Source organism: Triturus cristatus, chromosome 1_2 (assembly GCF_964204655.1).
Source record: "Triturus cristatus chromosome 1_2, aTriCri1.1, whole genome shotgun sequence".
Taxonomy (NCBI): Eukaryota; Metazoa; Chordata; class Amphibia; order Caudata; family Salamandridae; genus Triturus; species Triturus cristatus.
This window is the reverse complement of record NC_140580.1, coordinates 666,299,977-666,320,111: the sequence shown is the minus strand read 5'-3', so window position 1 is coordinate 666,320,111 and position 20,135 is coordinate 666,299,977. Positions and strand designations below refer to the sequence as shown.

The 20,135-nt window shown below is 41.4% G+C and overlaps 1 protein-coding gene across 1 annotated transcript in view; it reads right to left on the bottom strand.

Moving 5' to 3' along the window:
• Positions 1-18,253, bottom strand: part of LRIT1 (leucine rich repeat, Ig-like and transmembrane domains 1) — a 120,355-nt gene extending 102,102 nt beyond the window's left edge. Inside the window, exons 1-2 of the mRNA XM_085608478.1 lie at positions 18,019-18,253; positions 5,345-5,811 (exon numbers count right to left, since the gene is read on the bottom strand). Of these exons, the coding sequence (XP_085464604.1) occupies positions 5,345-5,811; positions 18,019-18,140 (589 nt within the window). The 5' untranslated portion in view covers positions 18,141-18,253. The remainder of the gene's footprint in view (positions 1-5,344; positions 5,812-18,018) is intronic.
• Positions 18,254-20,135: the final 1,882 nt, after the last annotated feature.

Sequence of the window (20,135 nt, the reverse complement as noted above, 5' to 3'; positions counted from 1 at the left end):
CCTCCTTTTACACAGCCATAATGAGGAGAAATGTTTCAATTTCTCATTTTCCCCTTTGCATGTGTGCTTCATTCAACAGCACACATATGAAGAAATAAAATACCTTAAAGCATAGTTTAAGTAAAGAAATGGACCTCTACCTGCCCAAAAACTATGCTGACCACAATTCAGACACCCTTGCACTATAGCGCAAGTGTGCCCACATTGGCACATGGCTGCCAAAAGTGAGCCAGCGCAGGTATAGAGCAGAGCGCCGCCACTTCATAGTAGATAGGGTGCAGTTGTGGTCTCTCTCTCATTCATGCAACATAGGACAGCAACTTTATCTGTTGTGCTGCTTGACCTGACCTCTTTGTAAATCTGGCCCAAGGAGATGTGAGTAAATCACTTCTCTAACTTTTCGAGCTGTATTTCACTCATCACATTTCATTTTATTTGAAGAACTGTATGGTCTAGTTCAGTGGTTAGAGAGCAGCCATAGTTATATTTTTTCTGTCTTGCCAAATTTGTGCTGGGGCTTCTACTCATTTCTATCATTGGTATGTACTAAAGAAGGCACCACAATAGCTCATTAAATGCGGCTCAGCGTAGGCAGAAACAGCATTAGTAGTCTGGGCCGGACTGAGAACTGAAACCGGCCCTTGCAAACTGATCGGCCGGCCCCCCTGGGGGGAGGATGGGGGTGAGGTCGAGCAGTTTACAGAGCCGGTTTTGGCCGATTTTGTTACAGGGGCCCGATATTGCCGGCCCCCTGGTAACAGAAACTGACCCCCAGGGGCCCAAATCCGGCTCCCACCCTGGCGACCCACCGGGGGAAACGCCCAGCGCCTACTATGGCCAGTCCAGCCCTGTTAGTAGTCTCCTTAGTATATAAATTATCCATACTTACATCTTCCCAAAGGGTCTCTATAGCATCTTCATATAATTAAAAAAATTGGCTACCTGTTCCTTACTTTAGTAACTCTCCACTGAAGAACCAAATTGATTTCCAATTTTAGCAAGAGGGGGATTGAAAGTCATGGGCATACTTCACCAGTATATTGCAGAACACCCTTTTTTTGTTGGCAGAATGTAAGGAGGTGCTATACGACATGAGCACTTTGCACCTTCCCCCAGATGCTTTTTCTTGTTACATCAGTAAGGAAGTAAGGGAAAGGAGGCTGATCTTTCCTGCTTCCAGACCTATGAAATTGATCTCACCAGCACTTCATTTGTAAAAAGAAAACTGTGCCATGAGCCAGGGTATTTTCCTGGAGTCCACTGCAGATGGTGTTACCACCATTGCTATGGAATAGCAGTTCCAGCATTACCTATTAACCACCACAGCCCGCAAGATGTCTCTATCCTGAAGATGCTTTCTTCTCTTCATTATACATGTGCATAACCTGTGAGCGATAAAGGTCCTTACTTTTCATCTCTTTCAGATGGAATAGCCAGACAGTCCTTCATCTGTTTAGATCTTTCTAAGGTGCCATCCTTCATTGACACGTTAAAAAATGTATGTTATTTTCAGAAGACCCATGCATTTTTTCATGGGTGGATTGTCAATTTTTCTTTCTTTCACTTCATTTCCAACCATCCTGTTTGTGAATATCTGAATACTTAATTTTGATTGTAGAGGTGCACAGTATCTTGAATTTGAAGTCAATGGTGATGTACTAAGGCTAAGGGTAGGGTCACTGGAAAGCTGTCACTGCAAATTCTTAGTGATGAAGAAAAACCTTGAGGTTTTTATAACTTTTTGATGTCTTCAGTTTCAACCATATACATGTGGATGGCAATCGTAGCCCAGATTTTGGACTTGAGCCTTTTTAATTCATTTTACTTTTAAAGTTGTATTTTATCTGGTCACTTTGTCTGCCAGTTTCCTGTTTCTCTGTATAGCACATAGGGGATATTGAGATTGTGCTCAGTAATGACTCCTGCTTGCAGGACAACTAACTATTAACTCCTCCGATTTAATAGTCAGTTGGCAACAAAGAGCAGTCCATCATATAATTGAGTTGATGATTTTACATTGTTTTAAGGGAAGTGGTAGAAGAACTCTTTCTTTTCGGTGGCCTGCACTTTGGAATGCTAGTCTATTGGCATTAAAAACCATGAATAGTCAAGATGGCAATAATAACCTTTGGCAAGATAAGTCCACCTTTTCACGGTATTTAACCTAGAAACTTCACCCATAGGTAAAGTCCATGTTATCCCAGTGAGACAAAAACTCCTGTTACTAGCCCCATTGAGATTACCGGGCCACATGTAAATTATCCATAAGAGGCATTGATATTTTGTTATGGAGTTACTGCCTATGTCAAGGAAGCATATTGGCAAGGTGTAATATTTTCTAAGTTACACCTAAGGCTCTCAGTTTTCCGTTTTAACTGAGTTTTACAGATAAATACGGACAAAAAGCTCTCTATTTCCGGTCTACGTTTAATTTTAAATGTGGAAAAATACCGAAAATATTGTGTTTAGGACAATTATCCCTACTGTCAGTCATTACTGCTTGATCAATAGATTGGCAGAAAGAGGAGTTAAAAAACATAAAAAGGATTTACTAATGAAGCTTAACTAACTTCGGCAGTACAGTTGTTTAAGATGTTCTAGAATGCAAATGCTTTCATATGACTGTATGTGCTGTGAATGTCTAACTCCCATTGGGTATTCAAACATAAGTAAGCATTTGTTGTTTAAATAAATGTGGAAATATACTCTTGCAGCCTAATTTTGTTTTTACTCTAAGCACAAAATAATTATGGCTAAATGCCGATAAAGTAAGGAATAAAATAAATATGCTAAATACACAGGGAAATGTACAAACAAATACCATAAAACCAGGAGCCCTAGTTATATCTTGTTCCCATAATCCTTCACACTGTATTTTATTCTTGCAGTTGGCAATGTGTATTTTATTTTATTCCACTTGCATTACATGCTGATTTGGGTCCATCCTTTGCAAAAGAGACTTCCTGAACCATAATTACTGAGTGTGCTGATTATTGAGCTCACAATGGTGTTGAATGCTTTACTCTGAATGATTGTAAGGGCTGTACGCTAAAGCTCTAACAAACTAATTTGCAATAATTTAAGTAGAAATCGGAACCTTTCCCTGAGAGGAATGAATGAATTCCCATGTATGAATGAAGCAGGAACAGGGTGCAATTTAAGAGAACAAAATGGAGGTTGTTCATTATGGAGCACTTTATATATCCTATCCCCATTAGGAATGGAGCCCTTTGTGGATGGGGTCCTATGACAGTGTCATTGTAAATCGTTGTTTACAATAGCTGTCATTAGGAGGAGCCCACTCGTTCGACATAAGTAGAAACCTAAATAACTAATTTATGCAAGATTCGTTCCCATGATTTCTGGCTTCTCCAACTAATTTGTTTCTTCGATGACAATTGGACAATTCTCCAGTCTGGTTAATAGACAAGTGTGGTCTCTATTTTGCAGAGCTTTAACAAAACAAATTAAGCACCCCTCTGCCTATTACAGTTTTGACGTAGATACATTTATCTATGTTTTCTTTTCTATGTTTATCTCAGTAAGTAATTCTACCACTGATTACTGAGTAAACATTAGCAAGTGAAGCAAATATGGTGTGATTGTTCTTAGTGTTAAGAAAGCAAATGTCCTCTGATTTGTACAAGCTAAAAGTAGAAACCAGTCAGTGAACTTCTGCAAGCTCATGGATCAAACATATCTCCCTCTGTTGTAGTATTGTAGAAATAATGAAATTCCTCTTACCACATTGCATATATATTTTACTTTACCATTTGACGAATGCTTTTGGTTGTGAGGATGTTCGGATTTTTTTTTCCCTGAGCCTTATGTTTAGGCTTCTGATGGCCCATACTGACTTCTCATTATGCTCAATATTATCATTTGTTGAAAATTCAATTTTTTCTCATCAACTGCCACCCTATAGTAAAGGTGCTACACCAAAATATTATAGGGTGGTTTGCTCTGAAGAAGACACTATTCAAGTTTTGTCTAAAGGTCGGAACGAAATCCAGCTGAGATTTATTTTATGCCACAGTAATCTCACGAATATCACATTACAATTGTCACTCAAAATTCCTGAAACTACCCCATTGCGCCATGTTCATTAAAGTCTTAGGATCGGTTCACGGGAACAACGTAAATGGGCAAAATGTCCATGTCGTGGTTTTTAAGTATTTTTGTTAATGAAAGACATTCTCATTTCCAAAATGGATGCGAGTGCGCACTTTGCCCTGAAATATAGTGCTATGTGAAATATTTGTATTTTTCATAGTTTCACATAATTTATTAAATTTTTGCATAGTTTTGCATAATTCCACAAAAGCAAATAAGGACATTTTTCACATCCTAGACTCGAAACATCAACTTTGCCTCTTTTAGACTGCTTACAAAATACTGTCTTCTGCCTTGAGATTGCCCTAATTGGACAAACCTCTCTAAGCATACGCTTGGTCCCCTCAAGACTGAACATTAGATATAGGCAGTCATCAGTCTGTTTTTTATTATTGTTTTTCACTGCATGCAACATGTATCAAACATCCACCAAAGCACTGCCAATTCTCTTTTCTTTAACATATGGGTGAATTTCTTAATGATTGATTTTTTAGTGAATTACTTCATATTTGGCCTTGTTGTGTCTCTTCTCATGTGTGGTTCCATATTGGCATTCATGACCTCAAAAAAGCTTTTTGTGAGACACCGTTGGGATCCCACAGAGATTAAATATTGATACATTGAAGGTCACCTAGGTCCCTAAGATTGCAGTGTTTACCCTATTATTTTTTCTCTCTTGCTTTAAACCAATAGCATGCCCCGATAGTATATGTCTACGACTACTGGTTTGTCACTGGCTATTGGTTCCCATCTACCATAGAAATACATAGCAGCTGATTTACAAAGGCCTTCCTTCCCATTCTTCATTCGTACATTTGCAGCTCTCGATTTCCCCATTCCAGAAAATTGTTATTTGAACTGGTATTTGAGTGCATTATGGACTTAAGCCTCCTTACACTCAGGCAAAAAGCAGTCTAAGACAAAGCAAATGTGGAGACAAAACCAAAGCCAGCCTGCTACTCACATATGCAAATTCAACTATGCATATAAAGTGTTTGCCATGTCTATTTTTTGTCAGCGAAAGTTACTGCTTGTGGGACATACTTTCTCTATTTAGAACAGATGCCCCAATGTTCCACAGAGAGATTACAGAAATTCCGAGCAGCAATGTTCTCGTTCACAGGGCTTCTGATTGTCTAAGACAGCAGCTCTACAGAACACAAACAATAACAAAATAAAAAAACGGCATGCACTCTTCCATTTGGTAGCACATCAACAATATTCCTCTTACCTAAAATAAGTTTTGACCGATCATTCATGATGTAAGGAGCCGACTGAAGGTTCATCCAAGTTTTGATCAACTCTTGAGGAAGTGTCATTAGTTTATTGCTGGAGAGATCCAGAAAGCTGATGTTCTTTATGTACTGAGCTGCCTCTTTGGGAACAGAAGTCAACTGGTTGTTGTGCAAGTTCAGGAGTCTGAGCTGAGGCATGTCACTCAAAGATTCCCATGGAAATGTGGCGAGGTCATTCCCATCCAGCCGGAGTTCCTGTAACCTCCGTAGACCTCGGAAGGTGATGAGACTGAGGCTGACCACAGAGTTATAGGGCAACCAGAGGAACCTGAGGCTGGATAAAAGGTGGAACGCTTCACCAGGCACCCGCCGAATGGATGTTTTTTCAATCCGGAGCTTGACAGTGTCCACTGGAATATTCACTGGTGTTAAAGTCATCTCATGGTCATTACAAAGCACAACTCTGTTTTTGAAGAAGTACAAGGAAATGTTATTAGAATATTCAACGTGATAGCACATAGTACACATGTATGTTGTGCTTTTTTATTTAATGTTTTTTTCTGAGCAACATGTGCATTAATTGCCCTTTCTGTAGAATACATGTGTAATAGCATGATATTTGCTGACTATCATGACTCATGCATTTTCTCTGGAATCTACCTGAGCACACTGTCAACTGTGTGCCCACTACACAGGTATAGGGTTAGGAAATGTGCGGCATTTTTAATAACTGCCTTACTTTATTAAGATCTGCAATTTTACATGCATCTCCTTCCATCACTAACAATGTGAAATCTAGAAACTGTTTCACTTTCCAACGCCATTTGCACAACTTACCACTGGCCTAAATATGTCTAAATTACATATGCAGATAAAAAAGAAAAATACTTTGTACCATGTTTGACAAGATCCATACTGCTACCACTGTGCAAGTGTTCACTTGATTGGGACGGTGTTTCCCTCCCGACTCCGTCCCTCCCCAGCACAGTATCTGATAAATTTAGCAGAAATGGAAGCTTACACACTTTGGCCCCAGGTCCTTCAAATACCTAATCGATATTATCACCACCACCAGGAAAATAATAGTGTAAGGTAATAGATTAAAGAGGGTCTCCTCGTGACGAAGGGGTAGTGCATAGGCACAAAACACAATTGTGAGATCCCAGTAGGGAAGACATATCTCGAATGAAAATTCAGCAAAATTAGGCTGATCAAGAGATGACTTACTTGAAGTTCTTGGTTCAGCCAGGCATTGATGAAAAACCTTTATGGCCAAATATTGAACTTTAATTTTGAATTATGAACACCAATCACTTGTGAAAAATTAACAGGTGAAAATATAAACTCTTAGGGTAATCACAGTACAGTGACTGTTCAGCAGCATTGATTTGACTCAACTCGCAGAAATATGCAATAATACATTGAGGGCCCTCTGAATGAGAGTTCTACTTCTGCTGCTTGACAGCTTAACCATGTACTTTATCTCGCCTGTGGAAGAAGTATGACACACATTTTGGAGAACAAGAAACCATGAATTCCAGTACCATATTGTGGTTACATCCGCTGGTGCTTACCTGCTTAATTTCTGTCAAGTGAAACCATGTGCTATCGAGGTGGGCAGAAGTCATGTATTTTGAGTCCAAAAGATTACGTTTGAGAGAAACACGTTATTTGACCCCAACCCAGTGATAACTGCCCACACAGTAAATACTGCACTCCACATGATTAGCTCCTATTGAGTACGTACTTACCACCCAGGATTGTGTGGGAATCAAAATATATTTGAGCTGCGAAACTCGGGAAAGTTCCATATTTGGCAAAGCACTACCATCTCAACACCAGTTGTCCAAAATCTTCAAAATAACTAAACTTTTAACCATCAGATAAAGTTAACATAAACATACCACAGTGTACACACACAAGATGGCATCATAGCTGCAATTCATGCCAATCTGGAAAACAATCAGTTCAGGTCAGGGAATGTACAACCTTCCACTCGCCTCAACAAAAAAGGAAAAGTCCTTTAGAACACGGATCCACACACATGATACATGGGTCTACACATACGACACCCTACAAAAATGTTTTCTGTATCAAATTCATCTAGCTTCAACATTAACAAAATAAACTATTGTACACAAGGCTTTTAGCAAACAATTCTATACAAATCGTGCAACCACACACAATAAAACAGTCTAACACAACCATTCAATGAAAATCTCAAACTAAACTGTAATAAATTAAGTTATTTGTTGAGCGGGGCAAAAGACCACTCAAGCAATAACCTCAATCCATGTCAGGATAAACCACAAAAGTTACTAAATCAACCTCTGCTTAATCCTCTGGGAGCTTGGCAGAAAAGCAGTCAGGCAAAACTCATAGGCAATGTGAAAAGTATTTATGCCGCTGACAAACAGTAATAAATTTGGGAAAAATAGAGTACATTTTGTTAAATAAAATGATCACAGAAAAACTAAAATCCAATCAGTAGAACCTTAGCAATTAATTTTCAATGTTGTAAGTAAAAATAGTGTCAAGAAGCCCAAAGCACCACTCGTAGTTAGACTGGGGAAAGTCACAGTTCAGGTTGACCGCAAAGTAGCGCAGGACGAATACAAGGAATCAGGTTCGGTGTCATGGATTGTCATTGCTGTAGCATGAAGACCCATTTTTCTCTTTAGCTTCACGGTGGTTGATCGTCATGGACAGTCACTGTTGGCACAAAGTTCAGGTCTTACATTGCCGGCCGTCGCTGATGGGCATTGCCGGCGCCAAGAGCAAGTCCCACTGAAGCTACTCATTGATAGTTTTTATGGGTGGGCAATTCTCAGTGCATAGAAGTCATTTCACAGTCATGAGGACACCAAACATCAGGATTTCACTTTTTCTTCAGGAGGAGATCACATTATTGCCAGTCAAGGGTCCACGGCATGGGGGCACCTCTTAGGGATCAGGACTCACCCCAGGAAAGGCCAGCAGCAAGGTTTAGGCAGGTCCATTCAGGTCCAGTTGATGCTGGTCAACTGGGCAGTTGCCGGGAGGCCTCTGGAAGCTTGCTGTACCTTGTCCCCGTAGCTCACATGAGGTGAGCCAACTGACCCTTGGAGTCACTCTAGGTAGACTGGTATTGAGGCAAGCAGGTCAAATCTTCCCTCTTCAGAGCGCAAGGCTCTTCTGAATCTTCCACAGGTCAAGGAGTGTTATGAAGAGTTGTTCAGGAGGTCCTATTTCTATACCTGGTGCCAGCCTTTGTGTGGGGGGATTCCCTGCACTACCCAAAAATGTGATCTGGTCAGTTCTTCTCCTTCCCCAGGTCCTGCTCCAAGCTATTTAGGGTGACAAAAGGAAGGGCAGGCCTTGTGTCGGATTCCTTTGTGTGTTATTCAGCAGGGCCATTTCAAATGTAATCAGGGCATGGGACAGCTCTGTCCCTGCTATCCTGTCAGGAAGACCCACATCCCTCACACCTAGGTTTCCTTTGTCTCATTATCTTGAAGCAATACACAAACACCAACAGCAGAGCCATTCACAGTCATGTGACCCAGGAGACTGGCAGAAAGGCACAGTTGGTTTGGACCCAAAAATGGCAACTTTCTCACTCAAATTAATATAAACAGCATATTTCAGTCCATTCCCAGTCTGAGGTTAGCACTTTTTAAATGTTATATGGTAACCCAGCGTTAGTCTTTGGGAGTTATTTTGGTAATAGGCCTCACCACAGTGAAAAATGACTTTAGGAGTTTTTTCACTGTCAGAACATGTGAAACTTAGACACACTTGTCCTACTTTTTAAATACCATGCACTTTGCCCTTGAACGGAAAGTTTAAGCCTGGCAAAAAGTTGTATTTTCTCAGGTTGAAATAGCAGATTAAAACTGCACTACAGGCCTGAAACAGGCCTGAAACATGTTTTACAGTGCTACTTTAGTTGGTGCCACAAAGCATGCTGCTACCCAATAGTAGTATTACATTTACAGGCCCTGGGTACAGGTTTTCCCATTTACCAGGAACTTACAAGTAAATTAAATGTGACAATCAGGTGTAGGCCAATTTTACATTGTTTTAAGCATGTTTTCCCTGGTTAACAGGGGTAATGTGCACAGCGTCATATTGCCAACAAAAGCGAGTTAAGCGAAGTGAGATTATAAAGGTCAAAGGTTTGCTGGAATACCCCCCAAAGGATGTCAAGTCAAGATTGAGCCCCATATATTGCCAGAAAAAATGTCAGCAACTGATTAAAGCCAGCATACAAGTTCCTTAAAGCAGCATCAACGTTATTTTCCACTTTACCTTGGAATGTAGGCAATGTTTCATTCACCAAAAGCATTTAAGCAAGCCCTGATTTTGCCTCTTCCACAAGACACATTTCTGATATAACAGAGTCTTTCCAATTGTGGGCTACCAGTTCCTTGAACGAATGATAAACTACCATATTGACCCAGCAAGTGAGCCGCCCAGCTCAGTGCTCACCCACCCAAATGACAAGGTTACCAATAGTCCCAGTGAGGGGACATTAGGCATCTGACTTGGCATTGTGGTACATCTTATCATCAGAGCTGGGGCACCGCTCTGTCAATCATGCTCAGTGCAGTGAATTTCTGCAAGGATGTCAGTGGCTCTTTCATATTGTTTGGAGCCAAGTGTATTGAGCATCAGTTCTAGTGGGTGAGGAGGGAGGTGGAAGAGGAGAGACTTGCAGCCAGTATGGAACAGCAGGAGACAAGACCGCAGCATTGGAGGCTGGTGATGAACTAGAACTCCAGAGGCAATGCAGAGTCAGACTGAGGTCCAGAGGAATCCTGGAGACTTGCCAAGCCCTGAAGAGGAGCTATGAGCAGCACTTCACACAGCATGATGTTCTCCTCTCTTTGGCCACCCGGGCCCACTACTAGTTCCAGGTTGCGGAGCCTGTGGTGCCCTTGAGGACTTGGAAAAGAAATAGTTTATCCTAGTTATATTTAATTTGCAACTTATAAACATGAATATAATTCAATTGGTCAGGAGGTGGCAAGACAGAGAGGAGCCCTTGCAGTCTCAACCATGACATCTCATTGAAAGTTATCTCTTGCATGTGCAGCGGTGTCTCCGAAACACCCTACTGCCACCCCCATCAAGACCCTCCCTCCCCTTGGAAATCCAAACTGCCTTTTGGTCACTGACTTCTCAGAAGACTAGTGAAGAGAAGTTTACTTCATCTGATTGACCCCTGACCTCCAATCGTGTAAGAAAGCAGAGGCCACTAGTTTCTGAATCAGTCTCTGTAGCTCAGTCTCTAATTTCCAAAACTAAGCAGCACAATACTGCAATTTCCTAACCTCCTGAAAGGAATCATGACTCTTTCATATGGAATAAGGGAATGCGAGGTTGAAGAGTTAGAGCCTAGATTTCAGCTTTGCTTGTATGCCTTAGATTATTGCAAGCATTTCTGCCTGATTGATTGAACACATTCCTACCACAGAATGCTTACCTACAGACTCCATTGCTCTCCACCACCTCAGAGTGCTTCATAAGTGCGGCCACACCCATCTACATGGGTGCCTTTTTCAGTGACGCAGTCCATGTTGGACATGGCTTTTACTTTGCAACATATGCTGCACTTGGCTGTGACCTTCTAGTAGCCAATAGCAGTGGTCAGAGAAAGGATAACTTAAAAGCCAAGCTAAACACATGGCATGCCGGACCTAAAAGGGATGCTAACAACAAACAAAACACTGGACCACATTTTCCGGCAGAGATCACAGGTGAATCCAAGCACCAAGGTAGCAGATGCACCCCATGGGGAACCCTGCACTTCGCAGGGTCAAATTATAAGAATGCAAGGGCACTGAGCAATCATTAGCAAGGCATGGCAGGGGGCTTAATGATTATGGTCAAACAAAATGCAAGATTCAAATACAGCAACGTGGTTGTATCAGAGGCATGTAGGTCCAACAAAAGGGATGGCAAGTGAGAGCAAGATGAGTTCAAACAAGGTAATGCCTATACAGTGCCTTCAGCAAATGCACTTGCAGTTTGTGAGGAACCGCTTCAAAGCCACCTATGCGTTGAATAGCTTTCCTCCGGTTTTTCACAGTAGATTGCTGATTCTCAATAAGCCAACACTTCAAATTTATTAAGTCTGGGGATGTATTTATGAGCAATTTTAATGTATTTAGGATTCAGAAAATAGAATGTCCTCTGTTTTTTTACCTTTAATATAATGCAGCATTCATTATAGCTTCATTACTTTCACTCTACTTTTCATCCCACTTTTTATCTTTTTTGATTTATCCCTCCACTGTTAAAATAGGAGCCTGCACATTTATTTGTTTGAGTGTCATAAAATACTTTTGCTGGGGTGGCTTTTTGTTCACTTTGAACCGCATCTCTGGCTTCACAAGGAAAGCACAGGTCTGTGGATTTTACAACTAGTATTTTTTTTAAATGTGGACATACGTAAAATAATTCTATTAGAAAGTTTATATAAAAGAAAGAAAGTGACACCAGCCAAACAAACGTAACAGAGAGTATTTTGATTAATAAAGGAACAGAGAAAGCAGTGAAGCAGAAGTATTTTTCCATTGAAAATATCAGAAAGTCAGAAGGCAAATGAATAAAGTAAACCTTACAGCAAATGGAATAATCAAAGGGTACTTTAGGATTTGGTGGATATTAGATAGTGGCAAAAAATGGAGGATGTCCTGTCCGTCCTATTTAAGAGTGTAGACATGTGCATATTTGCTTGATATGACAGACTGGACCTCCACTACATTTTGGAAGATGCTCCACATTCACCAATTTCTAAATAACCCTCTAAGTGATATAACAAAACTGTAGGGTGGGGATACCCTGACAGTGGAGATAAACCAAGGACCAGTGAGTATCCCAATTACTTGCCAATAATCTTCCTTACTCTGAGTCCTACTCTTCCTCATCCTAGTCCTTTTGTATGTAAGGTGAGTTCCCACCTCAAGAAAGATAATCATGCATTTTCAATACCTGTGAAGAAGGCTGTTTTCCATTTTCTAGAGCGACTAGACATCTTTCCTTTATATTCTGAGGCCTTGACCCCTTTATCTTTAACGGATACAGCCAAGTCCTCACCTGTCAAATACCAAGCACCAATAACCCAAGGCCTCATTTACAATGAATTGGCGTAGGACACCGCTGCAAGTCTTTTTGCTACGCTGCACTTCCCTTCGCCAATTCGAAAGGGCAGGAATTAAGATATTTACAAGATAAATACATGTACAAAACACTCCATGGATGCATTATCCTGTTTCTATACATAGAAAGAGGAAGAAATGAGGAGAAATAAAGATATTTCTCCTCATGACGCCTTCCCTGGGAAGGCGCACAGTTTTGATGCATTCCGAGGTTCACAGATACTTGTAAATCTGGGATTGTGTCATGTGGAACGCCCCCTGACGCAGTGTACAGCAAGGCAGCGACTTGCGATGTATTGCCTTACACCATATGAGGCCAAGAAAGGCTACACAAAGTGGCTTTGCATGGTCTCCTAGATATGGATCAGCACTCTCACTGCCAGAGCATCATAAAAAGTGGCTCACCGGCGGCGCAAGGAGTTTGTAAAGAAGCCCCAAAGAGTTCTGAAAAAAGTGTCCTAGAGGAGGCCTCAGGAGGGGAGGGAGAACATTTCTTTTCAGTATTGGATGTCATTTAGGGAGAAGCTAAACTAGAATTCACAGTGTGCTCGTGGTGGGTGTGTTTGTAAAGAGGGGCAGATACGAGACGGCAGAGGTTCAGTGCTTCGTGTTTGGAGATGAGGACTTTGGTTTGTAGTATCCCATGTTACTGGTATTAAAACCCCCAAATAGTAAAAGTCTGAGTTGCTCCACATTGACTGATGAAAGATTTCTTTGGAGGAATTGCAGGAAGAGAAAGCTTATAAAAAAGGTTCACTTAGCAATGTGAGACAGAAAAAACTTGAGTAGAGCCGGACACTCTTCAGCAGCAGTCAATAGAGTGAAGTGGGTGGTCAAAAGATAAAATACTTTCAATAGGACCTTCCACAAGCTTCTTTCTGATCATATTTTCTTGTTGGTCAACTAAAGTTGAGCACAAATCATCTCAACTGTGGGAGAACACTTGGTCATATTTAAGACTTTTTGTATTTCCCACATGAAATTGACATTGGCAAATCTCCAGTACTACTTCTTGAATTCATTATGAATTCCCCAAAAATAAAAAAAAATGCTTTCATTGCTTTAAAAATAGAAATATCCCCGCAGCAACAATTTTCCAACTGTATTTGGTAACTTGTGTGAATTGTGCTTAGAGACTCTGTATTTCTGATCAGGTTTTCAGACCCACTGATTTAATAGCATGGTAGTCAGAAGTAATGGAAAAAGTGCACACATTAAAAAAAAGAAAAACTGACCCGGACCAAACAGAACCTAGAACTGGATGTTTCTGAAAAATTTAGAGTATATCTTTTGTTTTTGGAATTTGTTTTGTACATGTTTGTACAACGTTTGGGAAAAGGGAGCATGTTTCATGAATGGAAGTATAGTACAAATGCCCTGGAAAGTACACTAGATTACTAACCACCGTGGACTTTGCAGTGGGCTGTCCACGTACATGGGAAAATATTTGTAATGAGTGGGGGCACGCGTTGGATTTTTGGAGGAGACGCCGTGGAATTTTCAGAGTGCCATAGGTACCGGACAACAAAGACGGCAATATTGGGTAACAGAGGACATTGATCGGCAACTTTGTATGAACTATCCATATTCTGTTTGACACGTTTCTTATAGACTGGCCCCTGACGAAGGGACGTCGGGTCCCGAAATGCATAGGGCAAGCAACGGCAGTCACAATAGGAATTGATATTCAAATATGTGAATTATGTACATTATGTTAACAAATCATGTATTTGTAATTTGTAAATTTGTATGTCTAATGATGACATTGCAATGCAAGGCAAATAAGTTGTTTTGAAAAAGAAGATTTTGATGAGAGACTCATAAGCATATTGAAAATTGAAGAGTATGTTTTATTGATTTTGATTACATGAGTCAAGTAAAAGTAGTAATAATTCATAAATACTCTTGTGTATCTTCACACACAACAAACGCAGTGCACATTGGTTGTTTCAGGACTCATAGTTCCTCATAGTTCTTGAACTGTAACCCACATTAAGTTTTAAACAGGGACAAAGGCAGCTCCTTTAACCAATGTCAGCATGCAGTTAAATTGATTAATAATGACAATAGTTAAAATTAAAGTACAGAAAGCATTGATATAAACCTGGAGAACTGGAGTGCGTCCTTCAATTATTTTTTTATTATTTTATTATTTTTTTATTGAGGCATATTGGGGCCCACCAGATGTCTGACCAGGACAGGAGTAGGTGAAGCTGGTGATAATGACTGAGCTTACGAATTACTTAGTGTGTGGGAGGGCTCTTTTGGGGAGGGGGAGGGTACATGCAGGAAATGTCAGTAATGATTAATATAGTATCCTGCGGGATAGCAGTGTTGCCATAACGTTTTGTTTGTTTTGCACTGTGAAAGGCAAAATAAAAATTCTTTAAAACATAAATAAATGAAAGTATAGAAGTGGTTTGTATTTACTGACACTGGAAGGTGCAATGGATTGCAGGGCAGGGATTACAGACGACTGGGTTTGGGGAGAGGTACCTCTGTACATTACCCCCCTTTTTCCTCCATAATGAAAACATTTCTGCATGGGGGAAAAACCCTTTCTCTGCACACTAACGTATATCTCTAAAATGTAGCGCTTAATATACTACACTTGTACCATTTCTAAAAGTTTTAATTACCAAGTATTGCTATTACACAATGTAATGGAATTATATGACTGACCTATTAAGGGACGAAGTGAGTCAGCCTTCCTGGTATTCAAATCATGACCTGACACTTCTTAATGTCCAAACATTAACTCACTGAGCCATCAAGCAAAATGGAACAGGATGTTGGAGTTAATGGGTATGCTCCAAAATTTAACTGCACCACTTGCATCTACCTTTTGGTATGAGGTTAAAAAGTGTACTTAGGTTGGCAGAAGCATGCAAATATTTCAAAATACTCGCAGACGTTAGACTTCTTTTTTTTGTTTTCCCAACCTGAGGAGTGGACATTCTCATGCAACCTAGAGACTCAAATTGGAACATCCATTTCACCACCCCTGTGAATCAAGGTACCCTAATAGTCCAATGCAAAAAGAACAATTGATGGACAGATTACTGATCAATGTCAAAAATTCACCCCAGTACAGGGAACTGGGCCTAAATCCATCTTTTTTTTGCTCCCCATGCCATTCCAGTTTAAACTCAGCCATATGCAAATCAGTCTTGACCCTGCAGCCCATGGGAACAGTCCAGCCCAAACTGCCAGGCCAGGTCCTCCCTTGACCGGAAACAAGCATCCTGGGGCCAGGTTCGGGGGTTATGTTCACCCATATAGTCCACCCATCTGGAAGAGTTTCTGCAATCTTGCAATTCTGTGCACAGACTAGAATTTGTGGTCCTGTATGCAACATCCACAGGATAAAAATATACTGTATCATAAAGGATTGATGTTATATTGTAAAAGTGTTAATCCTTAGTCTTTCTATAGATCTCCTCGTGAGTGGCCCATTTATCCTGATGGGGCCAGTGACTGGCGTCACAGATCCCATTGGGATTACAAATAACATGGAAGCACCACAGATCAGGAGATTTTCTCCTGGACGCTACCCACACTCTGAAAACAGATAGAATGCCATGGGGAAAATCCTGTTTGAAATAGGGCTAAAGCACGCCTGACTCGGTACGGAAAAAACACAGTCCCTCGGTGCCATTCCTAATTATCTAGCAATCATGAGCAGGTCCAATAGTGCCCGGGATTACTAAAACCTGCTGTATCAATAATACGGGAAGGAAGAGATTACCAGCCCACTTTAAAGGGCCCATTTGAGCTTGTGCCTGATAATATAAACCGATTTGATGGCAGCCCTTTTTACAATAATGCAGGGCGTGTTTGAACTGGCACTATAAAATAATGCACTACTCTTAAACTCACTTTTTGCATCCACAGGCTGCTGCAAAATGTCATTTCACACTGGCCAGCCAGTGTAAATATGATTTTTAGGTCTATCATGACTGCACAGTTGTCTGCAAGATGTATCGTTATCAAGTCTTTCAAATAGACAGGCAGCGTGCTTCACCTATACCCAGAGAAGAAATACTCTCTCACCCATTGCTATTGGCTATTTTGTCCAGGAAGAGCATCCATTTTAAAGCTTGAGGATCTATTTTACATCTGAAAAGTACACTCAATACCCACGCTGTTTGTGGCATTCAATTGTTTATCTCCTTTATGCATTTTCTAGAGAAGGCAATTTTTGTTGCCACTTTGCACCTGTATTAGCAAAGGCAGTAAGATAGTCTTTCGTGTTATAAAACATAATTTAACACATGCAAAGCATGTAAGCAGGGTCTGTGAATGCCTCTGTTTATATGTGAGGTACAGCAAGACATATTAGCCTTGCCAAAGCTTGTTACCCTTTCCATAGGTGCAAATGTCACTTCAAATTACATAGTTGAGTATAATTGTCCGGAATAAGTACAAAACTGTCGGGCACTACTGCACTTTAAATTATAAGGCCTTTAAAATTGGAAACAATTTTGGAGAGACTACAAATTATATGAATTGAAGAATCCCAGCAGCCACAACACTGCAATAGCTCGTGTGCTCTTGGACAAACCTCCAACCAACTGAGTTAAAGAAAGTCCATACATAAGAGCGAGAGAACACTATACTGTTGGTGGGTATGATTGCTTTCATTAGCTAAATACTCCATACGAGCCTTTGGATCGTTTTTTATTTGTGGACCCGACCATGATGATATTTCTCCTTTCAATAATCAGGAAATGGCGCTCTCCTGATCAGTTTCTCCAGGCCTGGTGTGTGTATGCCATGACTCAAAGCCACGTATTCCTCGTTGTGCTAAAGCAAGAGGGCCAACCTATGCCCAGGAGGGATCCAGATTTTCAGACTATCTAAGAAAGGTAAATGTATCCAAATTAATCAAAATACAAGTAATTTACACAATCAGCATTTATGCTGGAAATCTGACAACGATGGGACCTATGTTGGATACCCCCGTGCTAGAGTCTACATTGCCTAGTATTTCATGATCATCTTTTTCTCGATGAGAGTAATCAATGAGGGCAAAGATGTCTGCTTTTTTATTACTTATCGCCCTCACCAAGCTTTCAATGCACCAATCTGAATTCTCTTTCGGGTTCTTGGCGTGTACAGCACCTCTGCCATAATATTATTCTCAGAGACACGGTGCAATAATGTCTCCAGAGCTGTTTGGCAGAATTTGTCCTCCTTCTGCAGTTTCTTCAGCTGGTGTTGTATATAAATGTAAAACTGATCAATGCAGTGCTGCCCTAGTGTTAATTATATTGCCTGCCTCCTGCCTGTCACAAGCATCGGCCTGCTGCCTTTACTGAAATCAGATTACCGGGTGCTCAGAAGTTAATCCTGTGGAGAATAAGGATGCAGTGCAAAGTGATTGGAAAATAATTGACAACGAAAACAAATAACATTGGTAGAGAAACAGCACGTTAAACATCATTTTGTCTTATAAACGAATAATAACAGTCATATTACATGCCTATTCTATAGAGTCTATGCATTATATGGGGATGACGTACCTGGATTTGGTCCCGTCGCCCAGGCTGTGGAATGTGCAGACACACTGGGAGGGACAGGAGCAGATCGCCCAAGGCAGGCCCCCCAATGCCAGGCAACAGAACAGACCCACCGCGTCCCACATGGCTGCCCGACCATGAGAAGAGGGGGTGTCCCCGTCAGATTGGTGGTTCCGGCCCCTCCGGTGTGCTCGACGATACACGGTCACATCTTGTTTGCTGCCTTCCGCCTACAGTGGGAGGCGGGATGCCTCAGCCCCAGCTGATTCCATCAGATAAAAAAAGGCTAGGCAGGGGATTAGGGACGGGCCCTGGGCCACTCTCCTGTGAATGCTTACCGCTTCCTGGAATATCACTGCGCAGCGCTCCCACGAACCGAAGCCTCGCCAGGGGAGCGTGGGGGGCTACACATGTCAACAAGGGCCTTTTAGGAATTCAAAGTGGCTGTCAAGAGACCTCGGCGACGGTGCCAGACCTCACTTTTATACTTGTCCCTCGGGCTATTTGTACCTTTCTGTTTACCCCGTGTTGACTAGATGCACATAAGTAGGCGTAGAAAACAAATGATTGTGATGTCTGCTGTTATTTGAAAGGGGGGGGGGGGGTGACATGTAGATGTTTATCAATCTATTGAGAATTATTTTTTTGTAAGTTGGCCTTGTGATATTTCATGCTATTTTATAGATATACATACAAGCAGTCGTATACAAATCTAGATCAGGGATTGGTTCCCCATTGATTCAGTCCAGTAAGAACCATGGGTATGTCCTATCTTATCTATAAATTAAGCAACACTATGTTCGTGTTCATCGTACAAATACAGTGCATGCGGAACTTAAAGATACTCCAGTAAGCCTACATTGTCCAGATACCCGTTATCTGATTAGGCTGAAATTGTAATGTTACTTACTCGAGTAAGGAACATATACAAGAATCACCACACAGTTAAATTATGCATAAGGCAGAGGGGCCAGCGTAGTACGGCACTGTTTACTAACATTTCATTAACTACCGCCGTTAACCAACAGTTCTTTAACTGCTATAGTTAAGTTAACTAGCAGTTTTAATAATCAAATAATACAATACAACCTCCTAACTTAATGAAACCCCCTTTTACTCATGTAACTTAAAGGGCCCACTGGTGTCACCCTACCAAGATCTATGCATGTGCACGAACGGCTTCCTATAGGACATCAATATTTATTTGTTTAAAGTTTTGTTCCAATGTATTGAATGCTCTCCTCCCAAGGATATTTCTTCGTCTCTACCAAAAAAAAGGCTCCTTGACTACACGCATGAAATGGCGGCCACTTCATGCTCCACCCACCTTTTTTGAGATGAGTGCTTTTGCCGAAATCGATCTGTGTAGCATCAGGAAGTATTTACGCTATAGTTTGGTCGTGTACTGATAACCTTTCTGGGAAATGTTCTGATGTAATCCTGGTAGCTTTATGAATAAATGGCTTGCCCGTTTTTCAGTGTCTCTCTGACATAGAGCACTGTCATAGCGCATGGTTGAAGATCCAAGTGCCCAACCCCATTCACACTACTGTACTCATATCAGTTGACTATTTTGTAAGGCTGCCCGGGGGGGTTGCGCAGCGGCCCCCCCCTAAGAGGGCAGCCGCCTTAGTGCCACAGGAAGGCACAGGGGTGGGAGGTCTAGTCCCTGGGTACACCAGGGGAGACCCCAGCAGATGGCTGCTTCCGGCGGGGGTGGGGAGTAGACAGGGGTATTTAGACTGTCTCCGCCCCCTCCTCGCCCTCTTGTCCTCTCAAAAGCACATTTTGCATTCATAGAAGGCTGAATTGATACTTTTATGGCAAGGCGCCATTTGCTTTAGTTATGCGCATGTTTCTTGGCAGCGTCGGGAACATTCAGAATGCAATGCTGGTGGTTTGCCTGTTGTCATGCTGTTCAGAGGTGTTTTAGCTCAGGCAGGGCCAAGCATGGGTTATAGGCCGGTGGTCTGCCCTGGGATCCGTGTTAACAGGCAGGTGAAGCAGCAGAACTTAGAGGGGCTTGGGTTTGACCTCTGGATACTAGGGCGGAGCCTGGTTGCTCACTTAGTAGCCCGTCCTTGAGTTCGACGAAACAGGTACCATTGATGCGAGTATAG